Source organism: Rhagoletis pomonella, unplaced genomic scaffold (genome assembly GCF_013731165.1).
Source record: "Rhagoletis pomonella isolate Grant_MI unplaced genomic scaffold, Rhpom_1.0 Rhpom_scaffold_00009, whole genome shotgun sequence".
Lineage (NCBI taxonomy): Eukaryota > Metazoa > Arthropoda > Insecta > Diptera > Tephritidae > Rhagoletis > Rhagoletis pomonella.
In genome coordinates, this window is record NW_023458563.1 from 23,082,457 (window position 1) to 23,100,049 (window position 17,593).

At 35.5% G+C, this 17,593-nt stretch overlaps 2 protein-coding genes across 4 annotated transcripts in view; one reads left to right on the plus strand and one right to left on the minus strand.

The window, feature by feature from the left end:
- LOC118745443 overlaps positions 1-17,593 on the plus strand; it is a 329,715-nt gene that overhangs the window by 252,250 nt on the left and 59,872 nt on the right. The window lies entirely within an intron of this gene.
- LOC118745642 (polycomb protein PHO) overlaps positions 1-17,593 on the minus strand; it is a 189,190-nt gene that overhangs the window by 5,484 nt on the left and 166,113 nt on the right. For all 3 annotated transcript variants that reach the window (XR_004993674.1, XM_036479180.1, XM_036479179.1), the window contains 2 exons: positions 9,812-9,980; positions 8,489-9,757 (listed from right to left, as the gene is read on the minus strand). Coding sequence is in view for 2 of the 3 variants with exons in the window: in XM_036479180.1 (XP_036335073.1) it covers positions 8,489-9,757; positions 9,812-9,980 (1,438 nt within the window). In the remaining variant the exon portion in view is untranslated. The remainder of the gene's footprint in view (positions 1-8,488; positions 9,758-9,811; positions 9,981-17,593) is intronic.

The following is a 17,593-nucleotide window of genomic DNA, read 5'->3' on the forward strand; positions in this document are numbered from 1 at the left end:
AAAACCCGCTTCATTTCAACAGGCAAATTTTTTTCTGCAAGAACCCAGCATTTCAGGACGTTGAGGCATCGGAGGAACATTGTTCTCATCTCATTTATGATTCTGCTTTTATTAGAAACTTTAATCGGCGCAATACATTCAACACAAAGAAGGTTATAGATATAAATTTAAATTAATAGCTGTTCAATGCTATAAGTATTTCGATCTCTAGGTAGCGGGCCATACCTCATATTAACATCTATCTATCTAAAAGCAAAGACAGGCGGCAGAGTTGACCCCGACTAGTTAATCCGGAATTCTCTCGGGAATTAACTGCAGTTGATTTGGATTAAGTCCTGCAGTTAATCCTCAAAATTAAAGCGGATCAGGGGAATTTTGGATGGCAGCACTGACCAAACGCAAGCTGATGCTTATTGTACAAGCAGGGGAAAAAAGGAAGCTAGTTTGGCATCCGAATGGTGTGAGCTGGATACTACAGTTCGATAAGACCGATCGATAGGTTCGATCCTCAGTCCAAGCGTTTGCCAAATTTGCTTATTTTTAACTTCTTAGTTTAAATTTACTTATATATTTTTTTACATTATTTATTTTATCATTAGTTTAATTTTATTAAGAAAGTCCACAACTATAATTACACGGTGCTACAAAAACAAAAATAAAAAAATACACCCGAAACAAAAATAGTGTAGGTTGTAGGTAGGGTCGAGTACAACATAAAAATACGTTTCTTATTGTTCCTGAACCTTCCATTTATTTTATTAAAAACCCTTTATTTTCATACTCAATGCACTTAAAGAGATAACAGCTTGACTATTTCTTATTCAATTTTAAAAACAAAATATGTTATGAAAAGGGAATGATAGACCTTTAAAATGATTTATAAGAATATATTTTTATCCAGTTTTAGTCTGGTGCATAAGGATGCAAAGAACAATGTGTATACCAAATTTGATCGAGATCGGTGATATAGTTTTTGAGATACACATATATGAAATAATTGGGCGGTGCCACGCCCATTTTCCCAAAATTTTATGAAAAAACAATTTTCTACTACATCATATACATAAATTTTAAGTAAATATTGATGAACTCCGTAGCCACACTGAGTAAAGGTATTAATTTATTCGAAAATACATAATACATCTTTTCCAACTTTCATGGAAAATTTGGAAATTAGTGACGGTCAAAGTTGAGAAATTAAGAAAATCATAGACTTTTTTAAATTTACCTGATGAAAACTTCCACCAAGCTAAGTCTAACAATATATAGCGTTTGATTTTTAAAATCGAATGAAAAATAGTTAAGCTGTTAATAGATAAGTACACCAAGTATATAACGCTTTAATATTTAAAAAACGGCTCAGGAACTAAAAGAAGCCTGCACTAAGTTTTGTTTCGGGTGTATTTCATGATTTTTTTTGAAGCTCCCCGTTATATTTAAAAAGAAATAAAAGTAATAATTGAATGAATTAAATAAAAAAATGAAATGAGAACTCTACTGTCCGTGAGAATCGAACCCGCGACCTCGCGGCTCAATACTGCCGTCTTTCAGGGTACAATTTTGATCAGATCAACTGCGCCGTAAATCCGAATTAACGTTGTCATCTATATATGATCTCAGATGTAAGCACTGTCGTGAAGAAAAGTTTTCCCTATTCAAGTGAAGCGGGTTGCATATACTGTCAGCGTCAAAAATGTGCATACCTTGACATTTTCACAATTTTATTTATTTATATTTTCCACACCAAATGCTACTTATTTTTTATAAGAATATTGTTCATTCCACAGCAAAAGCTACAATAATCAATTTTTTAATTTCATACAGAGCTCAGGAATATGTAAGAAACACCAATACATTTTAAATATTTCGATTCGATTTCTTTTATATGCAATTTCGTAGCTCATAAAATTTTAGTACAATAAAGTTAAACATTACCGTTGATGTTTCAGAATTCTCTTTGTCGAGGGTGTGTACCTTTTATCATATAAAAAAAAGATTCTGATCATACTTTATATGGAAGAAAATGCGCAAAATCTTCGAGAAAAAAAGACCTCAAAAATCGACGCTAACTTTTAGCGTCTTGAAACTTGCAATTTGTATAAATTTAAAAAAAAAATCGAATTAGAAAATTTAAAATGTCTTAGTGTTTATTACATTGAAAATAAAAATATTGATTCTAGTGGTTTTTGCTGTTGTATAAACTACTACCCAGACCACAATCAGATCGTACGCCTGAACACTTTTTAATATTTGTACTGGAAACTTTTATATACATACATATATTAATAACTAAAATTTTTTTATACAAAGTTTGCCAATTTCTCAATGCTTGAAATGTGATTTCTTAAAATTAAAGCAAAAGAAAACAAATTACAAAAACAACAACGTAACTAACAAGATCTTTCAAAACTCTTATAAAATGCATTTCAATTCAATACGTAGCATCTTAAAAAATGTATTGTTTAACACTTTGCCTTAATAACATCTTTCATTCTTTTTCACTACTTTTCCATAAAAATTAGTGAAAGGATGAAATATTTTCTTTAAGATGCTACGAACTGAATTGGACTGCATTTCATAAGTGTTGAAAGGTCTCGCTAATGGCATTGTTGTTTATCTATTTTGTTTTTCTTTTGCTGTTGATTCTAAGAAACCACATTTCAAGCTTTGGCTTTGGCAAATTAACAAACTTGGTATCAAAACCTTTGGTTTATTAATATATATTAAAAGGCTGCATGAATGCACGTAAAACAAATCTTGAATCACTCACAATAAATTTTAGTATGCATTCATTCACGCCGCTAGAAGAGCAAATCTCGTGTCTGGGTAACAAAATCCATGAAGCAGAACAATGAGTTCGCTCAACTCATAGCATTCTCACAAGCAACGATCCACCCTCGGCACAATTCGTCAACCAAAGAGTTTGAGAAAATCGTATTTCTCAATTTGATTTTCAGCATTGTTTATCATTTGAAACTAAACGTTTTCTCAAATATTTCTCAAACATTGTTAATCAATTTAATAACGGTTTGAGAAAAATTGTAGAAAAAATTTTTTAGCATTCCGTTCGGTTCCGCTGTGTCAATATGGCACGGATGTCGAAGTCCATCGGTAGTCTGCTACATAAGTCGCAGAATGGCTCTTCGACCACGCGGTCGCTGTTATTCGCAATTTGTCTAATTTCAAAACAAACTATGCAACTAATTTTTTACATCAACTTATTTTTCTTTGTTAAACTAACTGAATAAATAAGCTATTAAATAAACTGTTAAACTGCATAAATAAAAATTCCATTCCTATAAAAACTGTGTTTCTCTTACATGTGTCATTGGCTACACAAATATTTCAATGAGAGTAACTAGATTTGCATTTGAGAACTAACGTTTGAGATTTGAGAAAAGGACTGATTTTCAAATGCATCTCAAATTGAGGTTTAACAAAAATGTTTATGGAAAAAATATATATTAAAGTATTCAATATGTGTATACAGTTGTGCACAAAATAATAGGAGTGGTCGCATTACATTTTAACTGGATTGAGGCATGATACAAAAATTTAAAGGTAAAGCCGCTGAGAGGCAGCCCGAACATTTTTGAAGCTTGCTAAAAATCAACCGTAGCCCTACCTAGTTCAAACTTGCACTTTATTGTACTAAAATTTAATATACATACCCAGAATTTTGTAACTGTTAATAAAAAGTTTGAAATTTTTATGAACATTTCGCTCGTTTGTTAAAATATTTTTCCTATAAACACATGCATATGTACATACATATGTATATGTTTAAATTTAACTATTTTCCCAAACTAATCTCTTTTAAAACAAACTACGCATATTTAGAAGAGATTGCCTTTGTGTATCTATGTGTATCACATGTTTGTGAAAAACAGGCACACTGAATTATTTCGAGTACAAAGTATACGTTAAAAAGGATATCTGTTAATAAACTTTAGCTTACATATATACATACATACATAGGTATATGTATTTATGTTTAGGCATACAAGCTACTTTATAATACCATGATAGATGTGCATATGTGTGTACATATGTACACTTAGGTGCAAAATTGAGTCAATAATGAACAAATTCGCAATTTATGCGTTTTCCGGTGGTTCTTTGGCAAAATTGTAATGAATTTTTTTTTTTTTACATATATTATAGTATAGCTTAACCATAAAAATATCAAATTTCGCTAACGTATATGCACTCCATCAATATTTGTAAATTAACAAATTGACTCAATTTTGCACCCATATAATTTAAAAGAGATATTGCCACGCTGCAACTCGCCGCAACCCGTTTTCTTTCGTTAAAGTGTCGGGCTTTGTTATAAATGAGTAAGTAAGTTGGTTTTTTGTTATTAAAATACCATGAGATGCGTTTTGGGAAGTAAAAATATTACTGAAAAAGCTATGATGGGGCTTCCAAGCCGGGAAATAACGAAAATAACGCATGTGAGCCAATCGACTGTTAGGCGCATTATTAGAGGAACTACTAACATGCAGATTGCAAAGAAAACGGTGGAAATAAGCCGAAAATATCCGAGGTAGAAGGGCCAAAACTTAGGCGTTTAATAGCGTCAGACAGAATATCTACCGCTAAAGAAGCTGTGGGGTGAGTTAGTGGAGATGCTAGCGTGTGAACCGTGCGAAGAATGCTTCATAAAGCAGTGGTCCGACGCCATTCGCTGTAATGCAGCCCCAGCCGCTCATTGCCCCACACTCATGCTTTACTGTCGGTTGAATGTGCGAAGGCTTAATCGTTTTTCCGCTCTTGTCCCAAAACCAAGATCTTTCATTGTTTGGAAGCGGTTAATTTTGGCCTCATCTGACCAAATAACCTATAATTGTACATAACATTTAGGCAAAGTTTGAAATGCACGGACATTGCAAAAATTCCGGACCTTTTTGATTGGATCAGTCCAATTTTTTTTTCTGAGAATGCTCACCTTAGATTAATGTCCCTAGTCCACCGAAGTGGTTTTTTTCTGCACCACCGCCTTCAATCCTGCATTATAAAGCATTCTTCTCACGGTGAATATGCTAGCATCTCCACTAACGCACCCCACAACTTCTTTAGCGGCAGATATTCTGGCTAACGCTATTAAACGCTTATGTTTTGGCCCCTCTACCTCGGATATTTTCGGCTTATTTCCACCGTTTTCGTTGCAATCTGCATGTTAGTAGTGCGTCTAATAATACGGCTAACAGTCGATTGGCTCACATGCGTCATTTTCGCTATTTCACGGCTTGAAAGCCCCGTCATAGCCTTTTCAGTAATACTTTTATTTTTATTTCCCAAAACGCATCTCATGGTGTTTTAATAACAAAAAACCAACTTACTTACTCATTTGTAACAAAATCCGACACTTTAGCGGAGGAAAACGGGTTGCAGCGTGGCAATATCTCTTATAAATTATATGGGTGCAAAATTGAGTAAATTTGTTAATTTACAAAAATTGTTGGAGTGCATATACGTTAGCGAAATTTGATATTTATACCCGAGCGCACTTGTGCACAAGGGTATTATAACTTTATTCACATAACGGTTGTTTGTAACAGGCAAAACGAATCGAGATAGATGTAGACAAATGTATACATAAATGATTAAAATGAAAAGAGAAATCGATTAAGCGGTGAATCTCTGTCTGTCCGTCCGCCTGTGCACACGATAACTCGAGTAAAAATTGAGATATTTTAACGAAACTTGGTACGTACACTTCTATTGGGCGTAGGACGGATGATATTGAAAATGGGCAAAATCGGACAATAACCACACCTACCTCCCATATAACGGTAATATTCAGAAGTACGAAAACTGCGATATTTTAGTAACTACTGAAGATTATTCACTCAAAATTGATATTCACAATAATTTTCAGGCGAAAAATAAGAATTAAAAGAATTGTTTAACGCTCGGACTTTTTTCAAATTAAAGATGAAACCAAAGTCGATATCTCCGAGCCAATTGAAATGAATTTTTTCAATTTATTTAGCTTTCGGAGCTAGTATTGCACCCTCATAAGAATTATAAAAAATATGTACTGATATATATGTGTGTGTTTAACGCAAAATTAACTGCGGCACCATGGATTGTGCATCTTATCATACATACATATATGTATAAGTAACTAAGTCAAATTGCCGGTATGTATACCCTCTTTATTATGGGAGTAGTAATAATAACAAAACTTCCAGCATAAATTTAAAAAATTGAAATTGGAAACCGCAAAGATAGACAAATTCTATTGTAACGAAAAACGAGCGAATTGAGATATTTTATAGAGTATACGTACCGCCAATTTGACTTAGTTACTTATACATATATGTGTGTATGATAAAATGCACAATCCATGGTGCCGCAGTTAATATTGCGTTAAACACACATACATATATCAGTACATATTTTTTATAATTCTGATGAGGGTGCAATACTAGCACCGAAAGCTAAATAAATTGACAAAATTCATTTCAATTGGACCAGAGATATCGACTTTGGTTTCATCGAAAAATAAGAATATTTGGGCAGGTTCTGCAATTCACTTCCGAGTGAATTTCAACCCCTGCCAATTTGAATTCAAACCGAGTTTGATTGAAATTCACTCGAAAGTGAATTGCAAACCTGCCTGATTATAAACTTTTGGAAAATGGGCGTAGCCACGCCCACTTAAGGTTACAAGTTTATATCTTGGTAACCGCTGCACCGATTTCCTTCAAACTTGGCACAGTTATTGGCCTTGGTACAGCATACCAAGCGGACGAAAATTTTTAAAATCGGCCAATAACCACGCCCACATCCCAAATTACGGTAATTTAGAGAAATACTAAATCTTCGATGAATCAGTAAATATTAAAGATAATTTCAAAATTGATGCTTGCAACAACTCTTTACCAAGAAATACGTTTATGATAACATTTTGGAAAATGGGCGTGGCACCGCCCACTTATAATCACATATATGTATCTCGGTAACCGTTCTACCAATTTGTACCAAACTCGGTGTGGTTATTGTGCTTGCCACATAAAAGCAAAACGTTGAAAATTATTGAATTATTGAATCGGACTAAAATTACGGCCGCTTTTCATATAACGGTAAATTTCAGAAATGCTTGAAACTTCAATATTTCAAAACTTAAGGACGCTAATTTACTCAAAATTGATACACCCCGGCTTACCATGTAAGCGAAAGCTTTTTGACAGGTGAAAAACATATATTTAATATTTGCGCCGGGTATTTAATGTTCGGCTCCGCCCGAACTTACGGTTTTCTTACTTGTTTTATGGTGGATTCTAGCGCGTTAAGCTATACTCTAATACAGAGATGGGCAAAGTAGCTCCCAGGAGCCTTTTGCACTTAGGAGCCGGCTTGGCACATTTAGGTGCTACATGAGGGGTAATATCAAGAGCCAGCATGAAGGGGGGAAGAAGAGCGTATTCAAATTTCTTGTACTCCGATTCTCATTACTAATATATATGATGCTTTTAATATATTTTGTACACCCCTTTACCCTGAGAACTGATTTAGCTCTTGCGTAGCACTTGCTGGCTCTTTGACGGCTGTAAGAGCCAAAAATTTGCCCATCCCTGCTCTAATATATCGCACACCGTCTTCAAAAGAGTCACAACTCAAAATAATACGTTCGTCAGAAAATGCCAAAAACTATTTCGTAGCACATGCTAATCATATGGGCAAGGGCGATTTTACCTTAGGGTTTTTAGCAAATTATAACAAAAATTTGCTCCAGCTTTTGCTGAAAGGTAAATAAAAGCTCTGTGTACATTTTTAGCGCATAATTTCAAAAATGCCAAATTTTGAGTTGTGACTGTTTTGAAGACGGTGTGCGATATGTGAAAAAAATGCATTACAATTTTGCCAAAGAACCACCGAAAAACGCATAAATTGTGAATTTGTTTATCATTGACTCAATTTTGCACCTAATTGTCTATGTAATTATTTTTTGAATTATTAATGATGTGGTTGGGATCTACAAGGAGTTTTTTTTAATTTGGGAAAAACGTTCAATGATGCGTACAAATATAAGGCTAGGCAACCTTGAGACTCCTTAGCAAATGTTTAGGATGTATAATTTCTACATTGTTAACGATGTGGCCAGTATGTATTGTTTTGTGTTTTTGAGTTTTTAGTTTGGGAAAAAACGTCAATTAATGCAAACAAATATCTGCATAGCCAACCTTGAAAACCCAGAGTATCTTTACTACAATGGAAACCGTGGAAGTGAGCAAAAGAACAAAAAAATTATTTGTTGCTTAGCTAAAAACCATGAGCGCACCCATCCATGTTAACAGAATTCGAGAAAGAGTGAATTCACGAACTGATTGTGCTATGGGTAGCATATATATTAAAAAGAAATAAGAAAAATTTAGTATGGAAAATATATATAATAAAACGTCAAAATGTCAGGGCATAAATATTTTTGACGCTGACTAAATGTTTATTACAATGTATAAACGCATACACTGGTTACCTTAAATTAAAATCCAATGAGAATCGTTTACCACAACCTTCAAAAGTGCACTGAAATGGTTTCTCCCCGGTGTGCACAAGCTGATGGCGCTTTAACTTGGAGCTTTCGACAAACGCTTTACCGCATTCAGCACAGACATGGACCCGTGGTCCGTGGGTATGAAGGTGTTTACGCATTGCAGAGTTGTCACGAAAAAATTTATAACATCCTTTTTGTGGACATGCAATGCGTTTTTCGCCAGGGCCGTTGCAATTCGTTTCTGAAGCGGCAGCAGTATTTATTTTGTTACTATAACTCAATGGTGGTGGTGAAGAAGACATAGTATGAGAATTTGATTGTAAAACAACCCCTACGGGTAAGGCTGTGGTTGATAGGCTACCGTCATCTATACTGGTCATCGTGATCACAGCAGTATTAGCAGGATGAATAAGCGGCGTGGTCATTACAGTAGTGCGTGAAACTGGTAAAACCACATCTTTATCGTCTTCATCCGTTGTAATAAGAGTGTTGTCGGCTCTACTATGTGAAACAGTCTTTTTTAATTTATTGTCTATACTGCTGGTATCCGCATACTCGGACAACGGTTGATGTTCCGTTGGATCTAAACCTATTATTGTGGGCATAATTGTAGAGCATCCAGCCTCTGTGGTAGTTCTGGACGAGTCTCCCGCATCCACAGAATTTTCAACTAAAACATGTTGGGATTGTAGTTCCTGCTGTTGCTGTAAAATTATATGTCGTTGCATCAATTGTTCTTGTTGGTCCTGAAAACCATTACTGTCGATGGAAGGCACAAATCCCTGCACAGAATCAGTAACACTACATTCGTTTTCGATTTCTCGTTCCTCACAAGTTATAAAATCCTGGTAGTCCGTCTCCTGCTCTTGATTCGAAGCCTCATCGTCGGAATTGCCCGAGGCCCACATAGTGACACTAAATTCACCTTCCATCGTTTTTATTTGTACCTGCTTTTGTTCCCAACGTCGCGGTTTAACAGGTTCCTCCATCATTTCAACAGGTTTATAGCAAATTGTATTACTGGCACTAGTACTTATGCCGCCGGCGGTCTGTATTTGTGACAGTTCAGTTCTATTTATATATTTTTGACGATGATTTCGTTGCTGGGTAAATGGTACTTGGTTATTACTGAAAGCCCCCGGGAAGTGTTGAGCATCAGTATTCACATTGCCCATATGACCCACCACATTTTGATTTATAATGTTGGAATTCATTGCAGAGTTAACTTGCTTAACTGTGTGCCTTCGTTTTCTAAAAGCAAAGGTTTTTATTACATATCAATTATAGTTCGATTATTTAACTGACCTTGTAGAAACCATAGTTAACGAGCCGGGCGTTGAGGTTAATGGCACTGTTGAATCTGCAAATACGTTTCTAGTGGTGTACGTAGATAAATCATCATTTTCATCCGAAATTTCCTTAGGATTGGGCAGGTGGGAATCAGAATGAATGACTATATTTTCTCTTTTGAAAACTGGAAGAATACAATTTAAAAAGGGCATAGATATTTTAATAATTTTTTTGTAAAGTTTTGCTAAGTATTCTGAAAGCAAAATTTTGGTAAATAATGGGAATGTAGCCCGTACGATCGCAACTGGACCCGTAGCTATAGAGTACCTGCCGCCCCTAAATTGGAGCGCTAAGCTTTGGGTTTTCCAATGCTAACGAGTGCCAGTGCGCGCTATACCCAAATAAACGCGGCGTAATTTTTGACGTTTCCTCATTTCGTCTTCTATCAAAAGGGTTATTTGTAGACAATTGGTCTCCTCTTCCCTGTAGGGCACCTACCCACACTAACGCACACTAATTTTTAGCTGACGCTTGCGGGTAGCAGTATCTACCTCTGCTGGTCGCACTGCTAATGACGATGCCTGTTTCTAACTATATAATACTGTTACTAATCACAGTTGCGGCGATACCGCGTAACTGTGCTACTAAACAAGGATCTAACCAGGACCTGATTAAAGCACAGGCTACATAGGCGCCAGCCTAGGGGCCCGCACTACAAGGGGCCACATGAAAAATTAAAAAAGTTAAAAATTATATACATATTTACAATTTGTAAGAAACGTAAAAGGCACTGAAGGCAAGTTAATCAAAGACAAGTTTAGTTTGTTGTGTAATGCGATCAAGCATACATTGCTGCAACCCTACAAATCACCTTATTAGAAGTAGCCTAAGGTAATAGATTACATCTAAGAATTTACGATATTGAGGATGCAACCCTGTTGTATCTGCGAAAGCAACTAACTATAAGTCCTTTAGTGAAAATAAAATTGGCGGCATTATTCCCGCGTACATTTAAAACGAACAGTCGAGTTTTATTAAATTTACCCGGAGGTCCCACACTAGCGGCTGAAGTACACCCACATATTTGGGTAGGCCAGGGAGCGGCTTCGGAGCACTAAAGCTTCGTGCACACCCACGTACAGCAAAGTACGTAGCAGCGTACAGTGGAGCGCTAGGGCTCCATGAGGGCAGGCGTTGGCCGGCATCAGCGCCGGCGGAACACCAGGGCTCCGCGTGAACTGAGCAGGTACGCCTCCTCCACATAAGAAATGTGGGATAACACACATTACATGGCGACCGTACACCAGCCTGCAAAATGGGCGAGAAAAAAAGGGAAACAACTAAAGCGACCACGGGAAAAAACCCTAATGATTGCAAAAAAAAATATTAAATAAAATCAAAAAAACAAATTAAAACAAACAGATATATAAATAAAAATGTGAACTCTTTGTACAAAAAAAAATTAATTTAGTTTCAAAAAAAAATAAAATAAAAAAACATGTTCTAAAAAGTTACTGGTGGTGGTAATTTAAAACTTAAACTAGACTAAATCTCCAAAAACTAAATAACTGGGGGTAGAAAATTTACAAAAATTACAAAAATGAATTAAAACAAAAAATATATTACAAAAAAAAACTTTCAAAAAAACCACAGAAAAAAAAAACAAAAAATAAAATCGGTTGTACCAACGTTTTAAAATAAATTACAAGACTTTAAAATAAAAAATAAATAAAAAATCGGTAGTACCAAAGTTTGAAAGACAAATTAAATAACACTATGCGACAGTCAAAATCGGGATGGGATGAAACCAACGGGAAATAGAAAAACGTTATATGAACAGATTAAAGGAATTGTAATTTTTAATTTTTTTAAATTTGCTTGAGCAAAATCGGACTAAGGGTTCTCGAGTTATGTCAAAAAAAGACCACCAAAGGTGACAATTTCCCCTATATGATAGTTAAATATATATCTCGATTCCTAGACGTGACCCAGCGAAATGCCGGGACACGTATAACTTCTTTTTTACCGATATAACTTTCCCCGGTATTTTGAACCCTTCCCGATCACTGACCCCTACCATTTGTCTCACAATGTAATAAATGCGAGAAAGTGCAGTGGCTGGTGGCTAAAGTGGCTTTTTAAGTGAATAAAAATACAGTGGCTGGTGGTACAAAACGTTAAAACTTTAGGTGGAAAAGTTGGAAAGTAAATAAAACTAGTGTGTGTGTAAAAGTGCAAAAAAAACACACGAAAGAATGTGGATTTTGAAGTGACTGTACCTAAATATGCCAAGCCACTGAACAATAACCCCGTTACCTAACGGCGTACAAAACCACGCCCCTGGCAAAGTCACTTAACTGTAACTCCGTTACAGTTGGTTCCTACTTATTACCATGCAATTTGTTATTTTATTAAACCTATGTTATGCTACTTTATGTTCACTTCACTTTTTCTCTCTTTTTGTATGTATAAAGCCGATTGGCGTTAATAAATACATAAATAAATAAATAAATAAATAAATAACACCACGCCACACATATATATCGCTGAGCAGGGTGAGATAGTAGCGTGGAAACGAGTAACAACAGCTACAACTAGGACAACACATCTGTACAGGAAGGTGACTTCGTGGGACCTGATGGTATGAGCATACATACATACATAAATACTTTACACTTAAATGTACATTTTTTTAATTCAATACAATTGCACACTATTGCTAATATTTAAATACAACAAAAAATTTTTATCCTTATACTTATGTACATACTAACACTCAAGTTACATAATTAAAATTGTCAATACATATATACTTTATCATATACATATGTACATACTTGTGTTACTGTTTCTAATGGAATTTCTGAACTACAGTCGTGTGCAAATTATTGGTACCAAACCAACTTTCCTTTTTTCATTTATATAACTTAGTTTTTCTGACCTCCATACATAATTTTACTTACATTTTTGAATTACACTAGCGTGCAAAATGTCGCCACGCAACTTTTCTTAAAATTAAATTACAATTAAAAATTTTTAATAAACAGTGCCTTGCAAAGTAGTTAAGGAAGACTTTTCCAAAACATTTAATTCAAAATTTTGATATTATCAGACAAAAATTTTTTTTTATTCTGCGCTTCGCTGAGTGAGTGCTGGAAACTTTTTTTTTTAATTTTATATAAAATCAAAATCATCGATACATGTTTTTCTTATAAATCAGGCCGTGCTATCAGATTACCACGTTTACTTTTTTTTTTAAAAAACAAAAATTAATTGCGATTGAATGCCATTTGTGAAAATTTTACTGGGCCTATAGTTGCGTACAAAATCCAACACCTTTTTGCCATCATTTAAATAAATTGACTTTTTTTAAACATTTATGCCGGGTTTGTCAAATGCCAGATTTTGATACTGCTTTTAAAGATTTGCGTACTGATTTTGCAAAGGTTACAAAACGTGTGTTACAAAGTCGTCCTATCTCAACAAAAGAGGGCAAGCTAGAGGAATATAAAGAAGGAAGATTCCGACGAAGAATTTGCTGACGCACGTTCAACTGGCACCCTTGAAGTTTATAGTATTAAAAAGAGTCGTTCCTTGTTTTTTCCCGAAGATTTTTTGGGATTCGACGACCCTCCTTACGTAACCACTAGCTCACCAAATATTAACTTCTTTCAAAATAACAACACGAAAATGGCAACATCTGAGCAAAAGAAGTCATTTATAAGTTTATGCGCCTCGATTATAAGCGTAAATTATAGTGGTAACTCGCTATCACTTGTCTCTTTTATTGATAAAATTACCCTTATTGAAGAATTGTCAGGCGAAAGCCTCACTACAATATTTATTGCATTTTTGAAATCCAAACTTGAAGGTAAAGCTCGCGAGTCCCTACCAGCGCAAAAAACTCAGTTAGTCAAATTAAAGAAGCGCTGTCAAGCAAAATAAAACCAGATAACTCGAAAGTTGTCGCTGGTAAAATTGCAGCTTTAAAAGTGCATAACAATTATTCAGATTTTGCGAAACAGGTAGAGGAGCTCGCAGATGCTCTGGAGCGTTCGCTTATTATTGAAGGGATGACACAAGCGAAAGCTCACGAGATGGCAATCCAGCAAACAATAAATGTTTGTAGGCTCAACAGCCGTTCAGATATGGTAAAGTCGATACTAGCATCGTCAACCTTCAGCGACTCGAAAGATGTTGTAGCGAAAATTATTGTGGAGCACGACAATATAATAAAAGAGCGGCAGGTGTTGGCTTTTAGGTCACGTCCCATACGAACAACAAATTTGCGAGGAGGTTTTAGAGGCAGCAATAATTACAGATATCACAATAACAATCTCAGGTTCAGCGGCAATTCAAATAGGCACAGCGGCAATACTAGCTATCGAAACAATAATCAGAATAGGAATAATAGTTTCAGTAATAGACGAAATAACTACAATAACAGTAACAACAGTCAGGCTTCAAGCAGTAGAAATAGCAATCATACGCGTTCAAATACACGAAATTCTGCCAATGTTCGGACTGTAAACGCCGAGGTCCCTCAGGCGCGAACACTGGGGGAGCTAGACTTGAACAATTAACGACTTTTACAAAGGAAAAATCCATTTACTGCCTAAATCTCAACTATTCCGATTTCATTGAAATAAATTGTAGTGATTCTCAAAAACAATGCACTTTTTTAGTAGACTCTCAAGCAGACATTTCCCTTATAAAATTTTCCAGCATAACAAGCAAATCCGCAATAAACAGCGATAACATTATTAATATCACGGGCGTAACATCAGAAACGGTCCAAACCTTGGGCACAATAAATACAAATTTGGTAGTATCAGACATTTTCATTCCGCACACTCTTCACGTTGTATATGACAGCTTTAACATTCCTTCCGACGGCATACTCGGAAAAGACTTTTTAAAAATAAACAAATGCATAATCAACTATGCAAACGATAGCATAACCATTAGTTTGGGGACAGGAAGGATCAGCGTTTCAATTTTGCACGGCACTACTACCGACACCTTAGTAATTCCACCTAGATGCGAAGTTTTTCGGTTATTTAATTTGGGTAAATCCAAAAACCCTGTTTTTGTAGACGCTCAGGAAGTTTGTAGTGGTGTTTTTAAAGCGAAATGTATCGTTGACACGAAAACCCGATACTAAAACTAATAAACACTACTGACGAAGTAAAATACGTAAGAAATTTCAATATTCAAACCGAAGACATAACAAACTTCAACGTTTAAAAAAGTAACGAAACCACATCTGATCCGAAAAGCATAGAAAACTCAAATCGATTTTAGAAAAACAAGTACCCAATTATGCTAAAAATAAATTGCTTGATCTTTGCTCAAAATATTCCGACGTATGTGCCTTAAAATCCGACCTTATGACTCTGAACAACTTTTACTAACAAAAATTGAGACTGACAGACAAAACACCAGTTTACATAAAAAACTACAGATTGCCATATTCACAACGCGAAGAAATAAACAAACAAGTCGATAATTTATTGCGAAACAATTTGATCGAGGAAAGCTACTCCAACTAAACAGTATGTGCGTAGACTTTAGAGCAGTAAACAAAAAACTAATTGCAGACAAATTACCGTTAGCACGTATAGACATTTTAGATAACCTTGGAAGAGCAAAATATCTTTCGACTCTGGATCTGTATTCTGGTTTTCACCAAATTCCATTACATAAAAGTTCTAGAGATATTACATCTTTTAGCACTGATCGCGGATCTTTCTGTTGGAAGGTCTTGCCTTTTGGTCTTAATGTACAGTGTGTTCACTAAAAAACGAACAGTAATTACGTCTTTTGTATAAATGCGACTTAACATTGAATACATCAGTAGGCTGTCCTTTTTCAGTCGCATGTTTGAGAAATAAACGTTTTAGTTATTTTGCGAAAGCAATTGCATATTTAAGCAATTTTAAGGATGAGTGTCACTTATAAAAAACGGTTTGAAGCATACTTCATAATGGAGTACAGATCAGGCCGCAAAATAGATGGTAGCTACCAGGACTTTTGTTACAAGATGGTCTTAGCGCTGTGAAAAAACTGGAAACGTTGACGATGAACCAGGAAGAGGACTAAAAAGGACGACTTCAGAACGGCAAGATAAGGCGATAACAAACATTTTTCAAAGAAATCCCTCCGTAACCTTGAGAGGCTTGAGAGGAGCTCAAAAAAAGCTTTCCGACCGCGGAATAGAATTATCTCTTAATACAATTCGCAAAAAGTTACACGAAAGAAATGTGGTTTACGCCAGTGTACTGAAGAAACCGCTTTTGACAAAGACCCTCATTGTGAGAGTCGTGTCGAATGCAAGTCGTTTTTCGAGAGTCGAATCATATCGAAAATTTCACGTCATTGCCTAAAATTTCCACTCGACTAGTGTATTAAAACGGAAAACCTTGGCAGCACTGTATAGTTTTCGACGCTTTTGGTCGTTTACTTATTTCAGCACGACACTAGACAATGCTGCTGTTGTCGAGTTGTACAATTTAACCTAATTTACGACTTACGCAATGAGGCTGAAAAACTCATGTCGAAAAAACGATTGCTCTTGGCAGAGCAAAATAAAAACCATGACTGGACAACTGTAATTTTCACCGACGAGTCTTCATTTTGGTTAAATAAGAGAGAAAGTCGTGTTTGGTCGGAAAAAGGATGTAAAGTTGTGCAGAGGTCTGTTAAACATTCCGCAGAGGTTCACGTTTATGGTTGTTTTGCCGCAAAGGGATTCGGAAAGTTACTGTGTTTTACCGAAAACTTGAACGCGTCAAAAATGATCGAATTGTATAAAAGAGGTTTACTGATGTCTGCTGATAAGCTCTATGGAAAAAATAGTCGCGACTGGGTTCTGCAAGAGGACAGCGATCCAAAGCATCGGAGTCGACTTTGTACTGAGTGGAAACAGAAAAATGGGGTAACAACAATGGATTGGCCATCCCAGTCACCTGATGCAAATCCCATAGAAAATGTTTGGGTACTAATGAAGCACAAGATAGCTAGAAAAAATCTGACAAAAATAAAACAGTTGAAAAGAGCACTTAAAAAAATTTGGAGAGGCTTTACTACAGACTATGCGGTTAAATTATCAGAAAGCTGTACACGGAAATGTCAATCCATTTTAGATAGCAATGGTGATCGGACAAGCTATCAACATAGATCTCAAAGCTTATATAAAATACGTTTTAAAATAAACAGTGATTTTTTTTTTAAATTTGACATTTAACACTTTTATTTATGTTCGTTTTTTAGTGAAAAGACTGTAGCAACTAACTCGTTTTCAAGAATGATGTCTATAGCATTTTCCGGTATTTCACCTAGTCAAGCTTTTGTGTATGTCGATGATGTAATAGTTATTGGATGCAGTGAGGCACACCATTCTAAAATCTAGAAAGTGTTCGAAACTTGCAGAAAATTCAACTTGCGACTTAACCCAAATAAATGTTTTATTTTTAATATTTTTATTGAGCTTTGTACCACGATTGTTTATTAGGAAAAATTGAAAGAGCAACAAAGTCTAACCGGCAGAAGTTATAGCACTATTTCGGAGATCACCACATCTCCTCATCAGACTTCTTTTTCTAGACTTTAGCAGGGATCGAACCTGCGAATTCGATGTTCAAAGTCAGAAGCGTTAACCACTGAGCTATGTACATCCCGTAAACTCTTGTTGCTAGTTCATTTTCCTTATTCAACCAACTACTATCAAGTGCAGCTGATTTGCCGCTATTTAAACTCGACAGCGTGGTTGTTGTTGTTAATTCTATACATCCATTT